This window comes from Lissotriton vulgaris, chromosome 9, assembly GCF_964263255.1.
Source record: "Lissotriton vulgaris chromosome 9, aLisVul1.2, whole genome shotgun sequence".
NCBI classification, from domain to species: domain Eukaryota; kingdom Metazoa; phylum Chordata; class Amphibia; order Caudata; family Salamandridae; genus Lissotriton; species Lissotriton vulgaris.
In genome coordinates, this window is record NC_141697.1 from 22,651,505 (window position 1) to 22,671,811 (window position 20,307).

Here is a 20,307-nt window from a genome sequence, read left to right on the forward strand (position 1 = left end):
TGTACTGCTGTATTCTATGCATGGGAACGTGAACCTGAGGGGCGGGTATTCAAAATTGCATATTTAATCATGTGAAACTGAATTCTAGGAGGTGGTAAAGACCGCACCACCTCTCCTGACCAATCACAATGTGGGAAACTGTCACTTGCAACATTAATGGGTGGTCTAAGGGTCCCCAAACTGTATAATTACCCTAGTTTAGCTTAGGAAAATTGTCCGACTTGTCCGAGTAGCAGACCTGTCACTGACCCTACGATCTCAATAGGTGCTCATTCTGAAAGTGCTGCGGAGCACTTTGTCCATACTTTCCACAATCTCCTAAGGGGTGGAAAATCCTAAGTGCTGGCGAAGCACTTTGCTGGGGAATTCGAAAATCCAATCGGGGTTTCTGGCGGATTACTTGCAGGAGGGGGTAACGCAGGCGTTGCTGTCCGAAGCTGTGGGTGTTGGTCGTACCCTGGGAGGCCCAGTCCTTGACCTGAACCTGAGGGGTATCCTGTCCTTACTGTCCGTGAGCTGTACCTGCTCGCATTCTGGCATTCCTTTTCTGAGGGTCCCTGTCCCCGTCTTCCCAACTGACCCGTGGCCAGGGTTGGTCTTCAATCTGAATTAGGTAAATATAGATTGTGGGTTTGCGTATCTCTTTTTCTCTCTCTCTCTCGTTCTCTTATATCTGAATCAGGTAAAAGTATTCTTACCTGTGTTATTGCTCTATTGCCATTGCAAATATATATGACTGAATTTTAGTTGGTTCCTTCTCTCCCCCCATCCTTTAGAAACTCATTGATTTTATAAAACCATAGCATGTTCCCGTTTTTTCCCCTTTCCTTTAGTGGTTTGCAGTGAACTTAGCAAGAATAGCTCAAGTACTTAGGTTAAGTACATGTTCTAGGTCCCATCCCTTTCCTATGTTCTAGTATAAAGTTGCAGTGAATAATATGTGCTAAACTTCTCCCTGTAGTTTCCCATATATTCTAAATGGTCATATTTTTTGTGCAAAGTTATCTATTGGTACTGATATTGATGTTTGATATATTACTCTGTGTATCGCTTATTATCTTGGCTTCTTCACTTTGAATTCTTATATAAAATTTCGAACTTATTCAGGTGTCTGTGGTCATTTTACAAAACTGTGGAAAGTATTTTACGGATTTTAAGGTGTATTGGATGTTAGGCCTGTCTACTTTTCCTTAACAGCTCCAGGTCCATCAAGGAATTGCGCCTGTGGTAAGTCGGGTGCATGGTAAGCAGAGGTAAATCCAAACTTGATTACTCCTAGCAGCGTGCAGGGGGAGAAATCCTCACCCAGTTTCACCCAAACGAAATTAATGTGTTCTTCACGCCAAGGGCCCAGTGCGTGTTAGAGAATTGGTAACCCGGGTGACCTGGGGAAAACTGCGCGCTCTAGCAGTAATTTCTGGCTAGCAGAGGATGGTTTGGACTAGTTAGATTAGGTAGGCAGGATAGTCATAAACAAACCGTTAATACAAAAACGTGCTGCTGATTGTTACTGTATTTTTACAATATTTTTGAAATGTGTTTTTATATGTAAATGTTCATGAATTTGCATCGCTGATATAAATACTGCATGTTGAATTAACCCAGAATTGTTTGTAAATGTTCAGTGTAGTCTGAATCCCCGGGGAGGTATTTTAGCTAACGGTGAGTAGAATCCGGTTAGCTGTTGAAGTCACTAGGTTTGAGGTATTAGTGCAGGGTTAAGGATAACTGGAAGCACTAATTAGGACCTTTGTTTCGGGAGTGAATGATAGCTACGAGTCCATTATAAAACTTTCATTGTGATATCACCTAGTAAGGGTCGCATACGGAAGGAGTAATAGGGTCTCCGAGGCTTGTCTGGTAAGTAAAATAGTTCGCTGGTGAAATCCTGGCTCGGTACATATCCCCGATCAAGGTGGATGAGTCAGAAGAATAACGGGTTCTATGTTACTAGTGTGAAGGGACAGGCAAAGAAGTCTATCCAGAGTGAATGAAAAGTAGACAGAAGTGGTTTACTAGTAGCGAAAGAAAAGTCTTTTCTCTCTTTAGAACACTCAGACATAGTGGCAAACGTTGTGTGTTGTTAACTAAAACGTGCATTTGCACTTTAGAGAGAGTAAAAAGTTTCCGTTACCTTGTGAAGGCGGGAGTCAGTCGGAGAGCTGCTCTGACGTCACTCCGTGCCGCGCTGGTATTGGTCAGGACAGCGGGCGTGTAGCGGAGCTGAATTTGTGAAGGAGGGGTGAGTGCCGAAAACGGGAGACTCTGTCTTGCGAAAAGGCCGCGCACCCATTGGTTGACCGTAGTTGTATTCTCTGACCGGATTGGGTGGCGCGAAATAAAAGTCGCGCTAGCATTGGAAGCACGAAAGTAAACAAAATTAATCAAGCCGAGTTAGAAGCGAGTCTGGAGAGTTGTATGTGGTATCCAGACTTCATACCGAATCCAAAGTACCTAGGATTTCATAAGGATCAGCTTATACGAGGTAGACCGCACATGATGTATGGAATAAAGAGAAAATTGTCGTTTTCCGATAAAGTAAAGAATTTTTTCAAAACTGACAAGCCCATTAGAACGAGGGAAGGCGTACTCATTCCCCCGCCAAATACCCCTGCCTCTTTCATGATGTTTGATAAAGGGTATCACACTTGTATCTGGCTGGAAAATTGGGCAAAGTATACTGTAGATGACGGAGTCCTGGCGTTCCCTGTGGAAGGTACATTTAATGGTCGGATCCTGTTTAACTTAAGGACCCGCATGAATGAATTACACCCTAGACCTAGGTTGACCCAGTACGAAGCTTTGGAGGAGTGGGAGATTGAGGCTGCAGAGCGAGATAAACCCCGAATGGATAAAGGAGTGAGTAAGTGGTATCCCAGACTTCCAACGCCAACCAAAGAACAGAAAATGAAACAGTGGAGGCAGTCTATGTTAACTGAAGGACTGTTTCCCATGATGGGAGTATTAGAAGAGAAAAGAGGAAAATGTAAAGCAAAAACCCATCACCTAGCACCTACGGGGGATGTAGAAGATGAACACCTGGAAGACTTGTTAATGAAGGATCCACCTCCCTATGTAGCGGAATCAGATTCGGTGCATTCTCAAAGTTCTGTTACCAATTACCCCCAGAGTAGGAGGGAAAGTGATACAGACGGGACAGCTACAGGCAGTAAACATAGGGGAAGGGATGAGTTTTGCAGACCTAAGTCCATAGTCCCGAATTATCAACCATTCGGGGAAAGTCCCCCTCGATTGGTTGCCCCGACTGCCCCGAGTATTTATCCATCCTTAGTACCCCAGGTATTGCATGGCAATTCTGCTGAAAGAGGGTTGCAGGAAAAGGAGAGAGAAGTCCTGACTAGACAGCGAGAGGACTTAGCCAGAACCATTGCACAAATGCATCCCCATCCTGAGGCCTTGACCATCCCGGTAACTATTGGTCCTGCTATCCCAATGTATAAAAATGACTTGATTAGTCCCCTTCCTCCTGTCATCACCCCAATACTGCCTACTCCTAGCTTCCAGACCCCGAGGAAAGAAGTATTCGTAGATGAGGATCAGGAAAGTGAGTGTGAATCTGGAAGTTTAATGGATTTGCCCATAAGGGAGCCGAGGGCCAGTATAGTAGGGGCAAGAAGTCAGCCTAGACAAAAGGAAGTGGTGATTGAAAGTGCATCTGGAATCAGGAACGCCTCTTTAGTTTCCCCTGAAGAATTAGACAGATGGACAAAGGAAATAGAGAAGGAGACCACTTCTCAACCTAAAACATTGGAAATATATAAATTAAGAATAGAAATAGAAGAAATGATGGCTGGGAACGTGGGAGTTGAGCGCCTGAGCTCGTATACTGAGGAAGAGTTACTATTCATCAGTAAAAATCTTACCCGGAATGCTAGGGTGCTCCACGAAAAGATAATGGATGCCGCCGCAGAAATGGGAGTTGATGTTAGCCGCTCCAAAATTCTTCAGAAACCCTACAGAGTGGACTTTTCAGACAAGGACTTAGAAAGCCTGAATGTGATGGGAAAACAGATCCAAGTAAAAGAATTGTTGAAACTCCTGCAGAAATGGGGCGAAGTGGGGAAGTGGAGAACAAGGTGGGCAAAGAAAAAGGAAGGCAGCAGGGCTGGGTCAGTATCTTCAGAATTTGTATTAAAGGAAGTAACCCCAACAGAAAAATTGTGTCCCATGAGGGAGGTCCCGGGAGGAAAGTATGTCCATGTCCCTTGGTCCAGGCAAGACATTGTGTCATTTACAAATGACTTCCCGAAATTACGCGAGAAACCAGTTGACTGGTACCGACAGGTAGAGCGTTTCATAAAAGTTCAGAAATGCCTGCTGAAAGACCTGGATGGGTTTTTCGATATTGTGGTCCCTGTAGATCTGTGGACGGAATGTAAAATAGAGATTGATTGGCCTAATGATGAATATCCCAGAGATGAGAGAACGGGAGCCCCTTCACCAGATGTAATGAGGAAATATGACCAGGTCATACAGTATCTTAAGAAAAAGGTGCCAGCCAAAGAGACAGATTGGACCCGAATAGATAGAACAACCCAAGAACGCGATGAGACAGTGCATTCATTTTACGAAAGGTTACTACAGGTATTCAAAACTTACAGTGGTATTGATAATGTGGACATGAAAGACATGACCCATTTCAGTTACAGATTTGTGTTAGGATTAAGGCCTGAAATATCACAATGGATTCGAGATAACAAAATCAGTTGGCAGGGAAAGCCCATAGATGATGTCCTGAAATATGCGAAATACTGCGAAGATGAAATTGAAAATAAAAAGAAAGCCCTCAAGGAGAAAGTGATGTGGGCACAGGTGAAATTAGCCGAACAGCAAGAAAAACAGTTAAGTAAAATAACTTCTGATAATAATGTTCCGAATACCAATTCTGGGGGGGGGGGAAAGCCCAGACCTAAAATGAGTCGTGAGGAGGCCATGAAAAAGTTTCCGTGCCATGGGTGCGGCCAGATGGGGCATTGGAGAGACGAGTGTCCACACCTACAGGCCGGTAATGCCCCTGTAAATGGTTTAAATCCACAGGTGCCGAAAGAGGGGACAAGAAAAACCCAGCAACAGGTAAAATTACCTCCAGTACCTCGCGCTCCTAGACAAAATTTTAAGAGTCAGGGTCAGCAGAATGAGAGGGCGGAAGTATGGGAGGTTGAGAGTGAAAGAAATGCAGTCATCCCGCAGTACTTGCTAAGTGATACCTTCCTTTGTGAAGATCAAGATTGACGGGGCCTGAGAGGGGAGGATGAGGAGTGCGTGCTTGGCGCCTCCTTGCCGGTAGACCAGACTGGACCATACATTGAAGGAAAGGTTGAAGGAAGAGATGTCACCTTTCTGTTGGACACTGGGGCTACCAGATCTACTGTAAGAACAGTGGATGTTCCTAACCTACCCCTCTCGGGAGAAGCGATCCAAGTAGTGGGAGTCTCGAATCAGATAATAAGTACCCCTGTAACTGAACCAATGGAGATTTCCATAGGAAATTTCAAGGAAATGCACAGATTTGTGGTCTGTGATTCCAGTCCTGTAAATCTACTGGGACGTGATTTGTTGTGCAAGATGCGTTGTACCATTTACTGCACACCAAATGGCGTTGAAATTCAGACCCCCGATGAAGATGGCCTGTACAAACTGATGTTAGTCAGACAAGATGCCGATATCAAGCCCTTGACAATTGAGGATTTACCTGAGGAACTCCAGCTAAGAGTGGTACCAGAAGTGTGGGATTTCACAGGAAAAGATGTAGGCCTGATGGCAAATGTGGACCCAGTTAAAATAGCAATAAAAACAAATGCTGTATACCCCAAAACCAGACAGTACAAAATGAGTGCAGAAGTGAAGGCAGGAGTAGCGACTGAAATCACGAGGCTGCTAGAAGCAGACATAATAGAAGAAGTGTTGAGCAGCCCTTGTAATTCGCCTATCATTGGGATCAAAAAGCCTAGTGGGAAGTACCGGGTGGTGCAAGATTTGCGCAAGGTAAACCAAATTGTTGTGCCTTGCTGTCCCATTGTACCCAACCCTGCAGTGATACTCTACCAGATTCCTTGGAACGCAGAATGGTTCACTGTCATCGATCTGTGCCACGCATTCTTTTCCATCCCATTGCATCCAGAAAGCAAGTTCCTTTTCAGTTTTGAATTTGACAGTCATATCTATGTCTGGAATCGTGTCCCTCAAGGGTACACTGAAAGTCCATCGATTTTCAACCAGATACTGAAAAAGTGCCTTGAATCCCTAGTGCTGCCAAGAGAGTCTGTTTTGGTGCAGTACATAGATGACCTGTTAGTGGCATCTAAAACCCAGTCTGACTGTGTCACTGACACAATTGCCTTGCTGAATCACCTAGGAAAAGGAGGACATAAAGTGTCGCCTGACAAATTACAATTCTGTAAAAACTCAGTAAAATATCTGGGGCACCAGATAGAAAAGGGAATCAGGAAGGTCACTACCGAAAGGATCAAAATAATTAAAGCAATGGAACTGCCCACCACCCAGAAAGAAGTGAGAATGTTCTTGGGAGTTGTGGGTTACTGCAGACAATGGATTGTAGGGTTTGCGGCTCTAGCCCGACCCCTGATAAATATGACAAAGAAAGGAGTGGAAGACCCCGTCCACTGGGACAGTGAGAGCATGAATGCTTGGGTAACTCTGAGAAACTGTCTATGTACCGCACCTGCATTGGGTATGCCTGAGTACACTAAACCCTTTGAACTGTTCTGTGACACCAGAGAAAATTGTGCTCTTTCAGTCCTGACCCAGGAGCACGGATCAGTCAGACGACCAGTAGCCTACTTTTCGGCCACCTTAGACCCAGTGGCCGCTGGACTGCCTGGCTGCTTAAAAGCCGTTGCTGCTACTTGCGTCAGTCTAGAACAGAGTGAGAGCATTGTCATGGGACATCCCGTCACTGTCTATGTTCCTCACTCTGTTGTCATCCTACTGACTAGAACTAAGACCCAGTACCTCACACCTAGTCGGCTGACTAAGTATGAGAGAATTTTGATTGGTGCTGAAAATGTAACTATCTCCCGGTGCAATGTCCTAAATCCTGCGACACTGTTACCTGTCTCTCTGGATGCAGAATTGGATGAGGGTGGGGAACATAATTGCATCGATCTGACTGAATACAGCACCAAGCCCCGTCCTGACATTCGTGAAATAGCACTACGTGATGGGGATAAAACAATGTTTGTGGATGGCTCGTGTTTGAGACATGAGAGTGGGAGTCTGAGTGCTGCCTATGCTGTGGTTACGCTGACAGGAGTCGTCGAGGCATCTTACATGCGCGAGGTGAAATCTGCACAAGTGGCAGAGCTTATAGCGTTAACTCGGGCATGCAAGAGGGGAAAAAACAAAAGAATTACTGTTTTCACAGACAGTCAGTACTGTTTCGGGGTTGTTCATGACTTCGGCCAATTGTGGTTGCAAAGAGAATTCATGACTTCCTCTGGCACACCTATCCGAAATGGGAAAGTAGTGCATAACTTACTGGAAGCCATCCAATTACCCAAAGAATTGGCTGTGGTCAAGTGTGCGGCTCACAGATCTGGAAATGATGATGTGACTGCCGGTAATAGGTACGCTGACCAAATTGCACAGTTTTGTGCTCGACACCAGATGTCCCTACAAATTGCCCGGTGGGATGGAACCAGCTGCCAACTTATGTTGTTTGATAATGTGTCAACGTGGGAAGAATTAAGAGAGATACAACAAGCCACAGACAGGCAAGAAAAAGGCAGGTGGGCAGCAAAGGAATGCGAGTTGCGAGAAGATGGTGTGGTGGTAAACCCGGCTGGGGTGCCTGTACTGCCTGATAGCTTGATCGACCCCATGGTCAGAATGATACACGAGCCAACACATATGGGAAGAGACGCGATGTGTCGGGTGTTTGACCAAGTGTTCTATAATTCAAAGTTCAGGGACCAGGCGGAAAGGCTTTGCCAGAGGTGCCTAGTGTGTCAGCAATTCAATGCAGGAAAAAAGACTGTAGTGAAGCAGAGTACTATTGGAAAGGCAGTAGGTCCCTTCGTGAGAATACAGGCAGACTTCATAACCATGCCCAGATGCAACGGATATAGATATGTCTTAGTCATAGTATGTCTATTCTCCAGGTGGGTGGAAGCATATCCAGCTAAGAAAAATGACGCTATCACCACAGCCAAATTGTTGCTCAGGGAGTTGATACCTAGGTATGGGATCCCAGAGACGATCGAAACAGACCAAGGTGGGCATTTTGCCAACGATGTCCTATTGGAACTCTGTAGAGCCTTCAAAATGAAGCAAAGATTGCACTGTGCCTACCACCCAGAGGCTTCTGGGGTAGTGGAACAAATAAATGGCACTCTGAAGTCCAGACTGGGAAAAATGTGTGATTCCACAAAAATGAACTGGATAGAAGCTTTACCCCTGGTGCTGATGAGTTTGAGAAGTATCCCGAATCGAAAGACTGGCCTGAGTCCCCATGAAGTGTTGATGGGAAGAGTGATGCGCCAGGCATGGGTACCCGGAAACAAACTGCTAAGCATTTCTGATGATATGGTGCTAGAATACTGCAAGCAGCTGGGTGACCAAGTGCGTTCTCTCTCTCAGCAGATTGGAGAGACTGAAGACGAGTGGCCAAAGACTCCAGCACACAACCTGCAGCCAGGAGACTGGGTGGTGTTAAAGAAACACACCCGGAGCAGCTGCTTGAAGCCAAGGTGGGGAAAGCGACGACAAGTGATCCTCGTCACTACCACTGCTGTGAAGTGCGCTGGTGTACCGAAGTGGATCCACGCCAGCCACACAAAGCGGGTATCTGGAGAAAACGCGACTGGAGCTGAAGGCAGCACAGCTGAAGAGACTTCCGAGGAGGAAGGTCCGGAACTAGCTGACATCGAACTGCCGAGCACAAGTCGAGACGTTGAATGGTATCCCGCCGACGAACCAGTTCATGATCCAATACGAACAAGGAAATATTCCTACTTAGACAGTGAGTGGGATAGTCCAGGTGAGTCAGGAGTAGAAGGAGAAGGTCAGGTCAACGAAAGCCACAACACACCTGATCAGGACATAGGCCAAGTAGGGTCAGATCAAGATCTCGAGACTCCTCCTGAAACTCCGGAGCCGAGAAAGGGACAGTTAGAAGTTAGAGCTGACGTTCATGCAGAAGAAAACGAAGAGATCGAAGAGCATGAACAGGAACAGATAGAACTAGATCAAAGTGCTCAGACAACGGAAACAACAGTAACCAGAAATAAAAAGAAAGTGCGATTTGAATCTGAGCAGGGACAGAATAGGGACCAGGCAGAAGAAATAGACGAAAGACCTGGAACTAGTCAGACAGGCAGGGAAACAGAAGTGCCACATCAAAAAGTGAAAAGAGTACACGAGGAAGGCGAAGTCTCCTCAACCACTGGGAGGCACGGAGGAAGAAGTGAACCCCGATACGTCAAGAGACTAAGGCTCAGATTAAAGACAGTCGGAGAAAACGATAAAGACCGAAAAAGGGCTCAAAGTGAAAGAAGTGCAGCCCAAGGCAAATCGCTGAGAAAGAGCGACAGAGTAAAGAAACAGAACCGACTGTATCGGAGCCCTGAGTGGACGTACTTTGTGTTGGAAGAAATTGACGAACCACACCACAGTGGCAACAGTGACAACGAGTCCATTGCTGATCGGAGTTCGGACGAAGACCCTCCGTAAGAGAACCCCTGAAGTGAGCCTTTGGTACAAAGGAACGAAGAGGGGTAGCAAAAGCCACCTGTAAGCTAAAAATGTCTGATCCGAGTGTCTCTGGGAGATCCCGGTGTGGGTGTCTCAAAACCTGTTGTAAGATATGCTTGTGTAGTGTAGCTATGCTAATAGTAATGTGGATAGGACTAACAGTTTTTCTACCTTTTATGATAAGTAGAGATCCAAACTTGTCCCCTACTGAACCCGAAGCAGTAGATGTAGGGGTTGTACAGACTGCAGAAACACCACGAAGACTAGAAAGACGCGACAAAAGAGTAGGACTGACACACACACGACCTGATTTAGAAGCACCAGATGAGGATGGACTACATTTTCACAAAATGAAGAACAGGACGCATTTAAATGTTTTTGCTAACTTGTTAGTGCATTATGTAGAGGCTATGGAAATAGAGGACTGTTATGTCTGCATGAAGCTACCAACCTCAGTGGCTGAAGGCGTGACATACCACCATCTACCTTTGACCTATGGAATATCCTGTAGTATATTGGCTAGCTTGTTCTATAGAAGCACCTTGCAGTACTATTATTCAAATGAGGACGTAGTATTTTCTGAACTTCCCATTAGAAGACATTTGAACCGTGTACATACTACAAGTGACGTGACCCGCTATATGGGAGAATATTTCCTGACTATAGGTAACATAGACTTAGATCAAGCAAAAGAAGACAATCTGACCTGTTCTCTGCAAGAGCAGGAAAAGATGTTTATAAAGATGGCAGACAGAAGGAGAGAAAAGTTTCAGAAGAAGGCAAATGACGAGAAGGATAGAATCCCTAGGTGGGCTGAGCACATGGATAATACCTCAGAAGGCGAAGCCAGTCCTGCCTTGTTGCTGGATTTTGAAAGAAAGGGGAAACTTTGTATCCATAGGGAAAAGACAGAGTACTATAACAATGTATTCATCGGTTCCAGCGAGTGTGAACATAATTATAAGGTAATTGGAGGTTGGGGTTTCAAAAACGGGTCAGAACCTGTGTTTCCCGGAATATATTATATATGTGGGAACAAGGCTTATTTCAATTTGCCGGATCACTGGTATGGAAGCTGCTACTTTGGCATTGTTTTCCCGAAAATATACCATGTGAATAACGCAGCTGGAAGCGATGATGAAACTAATGGCTTAGTGCGTAGTAGACGCGAAAGTGTAGGCGAAATTGTAGGTGATATTTTTAGTGCACTGATACCTGGAATGGGGGTAGTTCTGAACACCCATAGAATCTGCAAATTGTCTACAGTAGTGGACCGGTTATCAACGGACACTGCTGCTGGTTTTCTGCTGGTCAATACTGAAATGGTTGCGATCAGATCAATGGTTTTACAAAACCGTCTTGCCCTTGACACCCTATTAGCAAAAGAGGGCGGAGTCTGTAGAATGCTGAGAGCGCAACATTGTTGCACCTACATTCCTGATAAGAGTATCGAATTAAAACAATATGTGAGGAACATAACTAATTTGGAAAAGGAACTCAAACCATTAGAGGTTGACAGTGCCTGGACGAGACTGACTGGAGGTCTCTCCTCTATAGGTAGTTGGTTTACTAACTTAGGTAGAAATATTTTGTGGAAAATACTGATGCCAATAGTTATAATAGGTGCGATTGTATTGATCATTTTTATCTGCTGCAAATGTCAAAAGTGTAAAAAGAAATATACAGTCAATCCGAGGGGGGTGAAAAGAAACATTGATGAGTTAGAATTAGAAGAACTGAAGAGTGCAATTTATAAAAAGGCGAAAAATCACCACTCTCATAGGGAAGCTGAAAGAAAACTAAACAATAAGTTTATTGAAATCGAAATGGACGATATGAATGAATGAGAAAAGTTGGCATCTGTTTCCTTCATGTAGTGATGATAGTAAATATCATCAAAGAGGGGATTGATGGAGCAAGGATTCGCACGTATAGCGCCTTGCTCGTATGCAAAACCCTTGTCTGAATTTCATAATAATATTAACACCATTGTTCGTCATTTGTAAAGTGTTTTCCCCTACACGCGGGTGTCCCTAGGATGCTTGCTTGTTTGTCTTTTCACGTACTAACGAAGCTTGCATTGAAAATGGCTGCTTTGCCGCAATTCAGTCTGCGCATGCGTCGGTCATACCCATGTGATGTGACGCACTCGCATTCTGGAGGGATTCTGTGCTCATGCGCATTGATGCTAAATATGGCCGCTTGTCTCTTACCACGCTCTCTGCTTACTGCAGCAGCTTTTAGCCTATCTATTCTTTCGCATTAATCTTTAACGCTATAGTCATTATAAAGTAAGGGTTGGTTAAGTTTTAGCTTGGTATACAGTGCGATCATTTTTATGTATGATTTTAATTTGTTTTCGCTTACTTTTCATGTACCGCGTCTTTTTGGGCTGGGTATTCATGAGCGGAGCCATACTTGAAGCTCTGCTGGGCACCGTCACCTGACCGGAGAAAGTTCCAACTGCGCAGAAGCTAAACCTAGCCAGCTGGCTCCTGAAGCACAATGCGCCTGGGAACCTCGCTGGGAATACGGAGTCTTACCTTGAAAGAAGCAATACTGTTGCTACCTATTGTAAAACTGTCCTGTACTGCTGTATTCTATGCATGGGAACGTGAACCTGAGGGGTGGGTATTCAAAATTGCATATTTAATCATGTGAAACTGAATTCTAGGAGGTGGTAAAGACCGCACCACCTCTCCTGACCAATCACAATGTGGGAAACTGTCACTTGCAACAATAATGGGTGGTCTAAGGGTCCCCAAACTGTATAATTACCCTAGTTTAGCTTAGGAAAATTGTCCGACTTGTCCGAGTAGCAGACCTGTCACTGACCCTACGATCTCAATAGGTGCTCATTCTGAAAGTGCTGCGGAGCACTTTGTCCATACTTTCCACAATCTCCTAAGGGGTGGAAAATCCTAAGTGCTGGCGAAGCACTTTGCTGGGGAATTCGAAAATCCAATCGGGGTTTCTGGCGGATTACTTGCAGGAGGGGGTAACGCAGGCGTTGCTGTCCGAAGCTGTGGGTGTTGGTCGTACCCTGGGAGGCCCAGTCCTTGACCTGAACCTGAGGGGTATCCTGTCCTTACTGTCCGTGAGCTGTACCTGCTCGCATTCTGGCATTCCTTTTCTGAGGGTCCCTGTCCCCGTCTTCCCAACTGACCCGTGGCCAGGGTTGGTCTTCAATCTGAATTAGGTAAATATAGATTGTGGGTTTGCGTATCTCTTTTTCTCTCTCTCTCTCGTTCTCTTATATCTGAATCAGGTAAAAGTATTCTTACCTGTGTTATTGCTCTATTGCCATTGCAAATATATATGACTGAATTTTAGTTGGTTCCTTCTCTCCCCCCATCCTTTAGAAACTCATTGATTTTATAAAACCATAGCATGTTCCCGTTTTTTCCCCTTTCCTTTAGTGGTTTGCAGTGAACTTAGCAAGAATAGCTCAAGTACTTAGGTTAAGTACATGTTCTAGGTCCCATCCCTTTCCTATGTTCTAGTATAAAGTTGCAGTGAATAATATGTGCTAAACTTCTCCCTGTAGTTTCCCATATATTCTAAATGGTCATATTTTTTGTGCAAAGTTATCTATTGGTACTGATATTGATGTTTGATATATTACTCTGTGTATCGCTTATTATCTTGGCTTCTTCACTTTGAATTCTTATATAAAATTTCGAACTTATTCAGGTGTCTGTGGTCATTTTACAAAACTGTGGAAAGTATTTTACGGATTTTAAGGTGTATTGGATGTTAGGCCTGTCTACTTTTCCTTAACAGCTCCAGGTCCATCAAGGAATTGCGCCTGTGGTAAGTCGGGTGCATGGTAAGCAGAGGTAAATCCAAACTTGATTACTCCTAGCAGCGTGCAGGGGGAGAAATCCTCACCCAGTTTCACCCAAACGAAATTAATGTGTTCTTCACGCCAAGGGCCCAGTGCGTGTTAGAGAATTGGTAACCCGGGTGACCTGGGGAAAACTGCGCGCTCTAGCAGAAGTGTCTCTTGTGTTGAACAGTGCCCCCTTTCTGATGCTGACATCCTACCAGAAGCCATATCTGCCTTGAAAATGTCAGTGTTTAATTTGAGCCGGTGGTTTCTGTTGCACGGCATAGCACTTATTTGCCAACACCGGCACTTATGACAGTCTGCCACATGGGGGCGCTGTTTGTCTAATTTGGAGACCAGCACACCAACGGTTGTTTATTAATTCAATATACATTTTTAAAAAATGACCAATACCTGCTGCCAAAGCCATTCTCATAGGTTTGGGGGGCCAGGAACAGTCAGAATTGTCGCACGTGTACGAGTGTGACGGTTAGGAGTTTGTTGACAGCCTGACAGCGGCAATGAGCGATGCAAGTGGAAGTGACGTCCTGATAAGGGCCTTGGCACTGGGAGCCACCATACATGTGTCCGCTGTTTATCCAATCAATGGCATTAGGGAATGGCACGCATGTTGCCAATGCTTGTGCCTCCTGTGCTTCTTTCCTTCCCTGGATCTCGCTCTCTTGGAGTCCTTAGAGGATGATGGGAGAGTAGCTGAGGAAGGATCTGCTTCTCTGGTGGCTCTGTCGAGCGCCTTCTGAACCTCCTTCATTCTTCTGTCTTCCCTCTGAACTCTTTCATGATCCTTTAACGTTCTACGTGACTTTTCATTATTTTACAGAATTCTCATTCTTTGGTAGAATGTAATGTGCGAGGACAAGTGACACATTGAATGTACACCCTTCACTGCTCTTTTTCCACAGAATGGGCAGATCGCATTGAAAAAAGAACAGATGATGGACGGAATGCTGAGCAAATCCAACATTCACCCCAGTCACATATCTGGGTTGAATCCATCGTTTTTTGCACACCACGCCATTCCACTTTAGACCCAGCTCTATGTAAAGTCTTGACCCTGTTCCTGCTGGGAACCGTCCAGCCCGAACTGCCAGGCCAGGTCCTCCCTGGACCGGTTTCGGGGGTATCATCCCTCATCAGCCTGGCCAGCTTGAATCTGGCGGCACAGTGAGCCTGGGATCCACGTCTGGGCATCCATCATACATTCTTTTTGCAATTGTAATTGCCGCCCTAAGTGGGAAGGGTATGTATGCCCAGATGTGCAGACCTGGAATTTGGGATTCTGAGCACACTTTTTTAAACACTATTGATTTCAAACCATTCTTTTCGAGAACGTACACTATGGTGTTGGTATTTTTTTCTAATCACTGAAAAAATTGCATAATTGAATACTGTGGACTATTCTGGCATAAGCAGAATATATATCAGTGCAGGTGAAACATGCCGAAATGTATATGAGAAAACTAGATGTGTTAAATAACGATTCTGCGTGTTCCCATTGAAATAAAAACTCAGAACAGGAAGATTTACCCTGGGTAGTGGTATTTACCACATTTAGTAAATACCCCAAACTTGCAATGGGGGCCTAAGACTCTTATTTGGAGTTTGGTGGCAGGATGCTCCATCACAAATATGGCAGATATTCCATCCGCTGTATTACAAGCTACGTCATTTGCAGAATGGAGGACGGATAGAAGTCACATTTTGACAGAGATTCGTATCCACCAATCTTGAAATAAGGCCCAGTTCATTCGCACATGTTTTTAGAAAAACTCAGCTTTTTAAAAAAATGTAATAAAGGAACATGCCCGATGACAAGAAAGCATATTTCACTTGCCCCAAAGCCACTTCATGTATCAGAGTGCAGTCGCCTTCGATGGACCTTTTGCAGTTTCAACCTTTATTATATTGAGCGAGATGAAAACATGGGCGTTAGAAGGATTTTTTATCATCTCTGCTCATGGGACCACAGAAAAGTTCAATGTTAGTTTTATATATGTATTTTTATGATATTGTTTATAAGTAATTCTTCCTGTGGTGTTTTAGCATTGACCCTTCCTGCACCGATATCAAATGGAATTGGAGATTGACACTGATAGTGCTTACCCAAAACCCCCAACACTCACCAGAATATAAAGACCAGGTCTTCCTTCTTGGATTCCCTCGTCTCATATGTAGCATCGTACAGTCCATAGCGGCAGTCGTTGAGTGGAAGCAGCTTCACAAAGGACCCGTAGGGGTCTTCCACAGTGCATCCAATGTCGCCCACCAGGATCTGCTTCTCAGGCTCCACAATGATTTCTCGCTTGTCTGGGCTCAGGCAGAAGAGCACAGCCTTCTTCCTCTTTTTGACCTCCTCTGGCGTTGAGGACTTCCTCACTTTCATTTCGTTGAAGACCTTGATGACTTCGTCGTTAACGGCGACACCCGACGCCTGCAAACAGAAGTCAATGTCACTCATTTAGGGAAAGGTGTTATATCAGAAGGGAAGTTCTAGTTAGCACGCTTAGAAGACCCACAGCATGATTTGACATATACCTCAAAACACAGGATATCAAAAAGACCTGGAGTTAAAGTTACTGGTAGTAGATATTGAAGAATTTGTTGTCAATGGGTGCATTTTGTGGAGCCTTGTCTTTTTTGCTGATTCTTTTTGAATAGGTACTTTTATCTTCTTTGTTATTGTACATGTAAAAGTAACTTGCATCTAACCATGTGATGACAGTGGAATATGCAATAGATATTTCTCTACGATGAGTTTACTTTGTAAGAATCCAAGGACTCCAGCAGGTGGCCAGCCAACCTCAAGACCACACCCACGCCAGAGACCTCGAAATCATTACCGACAGCAAACTGGACACATGGCCTGCTTCCACACTCTGAAGATGCTGCTGAGGCAAATATTCAAATGTGTCCCAAGCAACATCAGAAACGCCATCACCCACATTCTAGTCACCAGCAATTTGAACTATGGGAACACCCTCTACGCCAGGATCACTAAGCAATTCACTAGAAGGCTACAAAAACATACAGACCTCGGCAGCCAGCCTCATCCTCAATCAACTACACAGAACTCTAACACCACACCTCAGGGAGCTACATTGGGTCCCGGTACACAACATGTCCATTTCAAACTCCTCTCGTGTACATTCAAGGCACTACACAACTAAGCACAACTAAGGGCTCACCTACCTGAACATTGGTATCTCCTTCCGCCAACCACCTAGATACCTTCACTGCACGGAACTCTTACTCGCACACATCCCACACCTAAACAGACCCAGATCAGAAGGACGGGGGTTCTTTTACATTGCTTGAAAAGCATGGAATGACCTCTCAATCCACATCAGAGCCTCTCCTCTCTTCTTGAATTCCGCAATAAGCTTAAGACCTGGCATTTCAATTCACCAACCTACCCTCGGCAGGGCTAGAACACACACACCTGCTTAGAACTAGGATACCCTCAGGGATGATAGTGCCCTTTACAAATACATGAAACATTACTTAACAAGCAATCTTTGTATTTGGTACCCAATAATGATGGGGTAACGGTTTATAAATTAATAATAATATTGCAGAGTTCTATAAGTTCAAAAATACAGAAGCTTTCCAGGATATCTGGTCTCTCTAGATATCTGTGAACAGAGATGGAAGCCCTTTCTGACTAAGAGGTAATCTCAGAGAACGCCTACTATTTACTGGCTAGAAGCAGGTTATTACACCTGCGTGACAAGATTGCTCTGTACTGCTCAGTTACAAGGTGTGTGGCAATTCCTGTTTGAAAACAAGAAATGTGACATTTGTACTGCTGACATACTAGTCATATGACAATATACTAATTGGTTATGCTGGAATACAATGTGTGTGATTGTGTGACTACTTGGATATCCACACAACAAGTTTGTACGGCTGGACTATGGCCCACATGCATCATTGTTTCATTTTGCACTTCCTAATTTGCGATTTTTAGGGAATCGCAAATTAGGAAATGCAAAATGGGATGCATGTACATTTTCGCAAAATATTTGAGAATCGGTAAAAATCGCAATTTTTACCGATTCTCAAATATTATGCGATTAGCAAAGTGCGAATTCGCAATTCCCATTCATTCCTATGGGCTAAAATGCCCATAGGAATGAATGGGAATTGCGAATTCGCAATTTGAAATCGCAATTCAGCAATGCATTTCAAGGGTGTAGAGGGGGGTCCAAATGACCCCCCCCTTCACCCATGAAATGTACTTTTGAGTATAAGTTACAGACACACATGTCCTAAGGACATGTGTGTCTGTAACTTTACAGTTTAAAAAATGCATGTTTGTGCTTTTTTAAACAATTTCGCAAATTACCACGAGGTTCAACTTCGTGGTAATTTGCACTTGCAATTTCAAACTTCGCAATTTGAAATCAAATGATGCATAGCATTTTAGAAATCGCAAAATTGCGATTTCTGAAATGCTATTGCAATTTTAGAAATCGCAAAAAAGTTGTGATTTCTAAAAAAGCATGATGCATCTCAAAAAGCATTTTCCGTTTGCGACTCCAAAAATGCTTGATGCATGTGGGCCTAAGTTTTTCTTCCCCGGTCATTGATGCTCGATGCTAAAATGGAGGTTTGGCCACGTATAACATCGGACCATGGTCCAGTGTTAGCTGATCTTACTAGTTTCAGTCCTGTAAAAGAATATAGATCTTTTACTTTTAACAAGAAGCTGTTATGTGACCCCGAGTACATTACTCATTTTAAAAACTGGGCAAAAATGTTTCTAGAGAGTAATAGAGGCTCAGTCACACAACCAATGGTTTAAGAAGCATTGAAAGCTGGACTCAGGGGAGAGACACTTAGTTATGGTTGGAGGAAGCAAAAGATACAGAAGGAACAAATGTTGGGACTGTTAGCAGTGTTAAGGGCAGCTGAACAAGAACTCATACAAATTGTTAGAGAACAGGCTGATCCCAAGGCTGCATAAACAAAGATGGCATGTTGTAAGGCTCGAATTAATGGGATTTGGTCTCAGGATATATCGGCCCAAAATCAAACTTATAAAGAGGAAACATATGAATATGGTGAGAAGACTGGACGTTGTTTAGCTCAAAGGTTGCGGGGGAAGCAACCTGCTCAAAGAATAGTTGCTTTAGAAGACGGAAGGGGGGTACTGCTGACACTCGAGAAGCGATATTGGAGGTCTTTTACTCCTTTTACAAAGAGCTCTACTTGCAAGACGCGGTGCAGCAGGATAATATAGAAGAGTTTGTACATACACTGGAGGTGTCCGAGCTTTCACAGGAAGAGAGAGAAGCATTGGAAAGTCCAATAACAGAGCTGGAATTAGTGGAATCGCGAAGGTCCTTGGCTACAGGGAAAGCGGCTGGGCCTGGTAAATTACCGCTGGTGATTTATCGGATACTTTTCCCCATCATTAAAGAAGATATGCTGGCTACCTTTTTAGAGGCACAAGTAGGAGACCCACCGCCCTCTTGGGATAATGCAAATATCGTGGTTTAAAAAAAAAAAAAAGACAAGCCACCGCAGCTTCCACCATCATGAGACCCATATCATTAATAAACGCAGATGGTAAGCTGTACTCAAAAATTTTAGCAACTAGAATGGCCCAAGTAATATCCCTGGTAGTATCTAAGAATCAGTATGGTTTTATACCAGGACGCAGTACAGTTAATCATATACAGAGGATGATAGCAACTATAGACTATGCAAGTCACAGCAAGAACCCATGGGTATAATCCTATTAGATGCTGAAAAAGCGTTTGATCGTGTTTCATGGCTTTTTCTCTGGGCTCTATAGGAAAAGATGGGAATTGGATCAAACTTCATAACATCTATAAAGACAATGTACAAAAGACCCCGGGCTAAAATCTGTACTATGGGCAGTGAGTCATCTTATGTGAATATTACTTGCGGAACACGGCAGGGGTGTCCTTGCTCGCCCCTCCTCTTTGCTATCTACATTAATCCATTATTAACTTTGTTGGAAGTGACTGAAAGAATACATTCAATGGTTATTGGACAATATCAAGTACGTGTCCTGGCTTACGCTGACGACATTGCTTTATTAACGTCAGATCCAGAACAGGCAGTAAGGGAAGTTGAGAATCTTACTCAGAAATATGGTGAGGAGGCTGGATATAAGTTAAATGTATCCAAAACCCAGATCATTTGTACTGAAGGGCTGTGCTTAGGAGAACCGCGAGTTACGCATGAAGCTCGGTATCTGGGCATTAAGATCAGGATGGCGCTCCAAGAGGTAGTGGATCTCAATTGGAGAGATATAGTTTTGTCGGCCCGGCAACAACTGAAACGGGCTGAGTGTCTACGTTTGTCAATGGTAGGTAGGTGTAACATACTTAAAATGTGTATATTACCCAAGGCAATGTATTATTTTAGGACAGTTCCATTAGAGCTAAAACGCTCTCAATTACTTCAGCTACAGACTTTAGTTGATAAGTTTATATGGGGTCAGAAGAAACCGAGGCGGGCTTCTAGGTATATGACGCTACCATTAAAACGAGGAGGATGGGCAGTGTCGAATTTTTCCTGGTATTATTTAGCTTGTCTACTCCAAAGCATGAAATATTTAGTGGTAGGAGTAGAAGTTCAACAGGGGGAAGCTCCTAATATATATCAGATGTTGATGGAGGCTCCTGCTAGTAAGGTTTTACTTAAATTCATAGAACCCAGCTATTTCAAGAGAACGCGTTTTAAAATATATA

General features: G+C 44.0%; 1 protein-coding gene across 1 annotated transcript in view; it reads right to left on the minus strand.

The window, feature by feature from the left end:
- Positions 1-20,307, minus strand: part of CFL2 (cofilin 2) — a 229,504-nt gene that overhangs the window by 88,469 nt on the left and 120,728 nt on the right. The window contains exon 2 of the mRNA XM_086936947.1: positions 15,706-16,013. Coding sequence (XP_086793073.1) covers positions 15,706-16,013 — 308 coding nt within the window. The remainder of the gene's footprint in view (positions 1-15,705; positions 16,014-20,307) is intronic.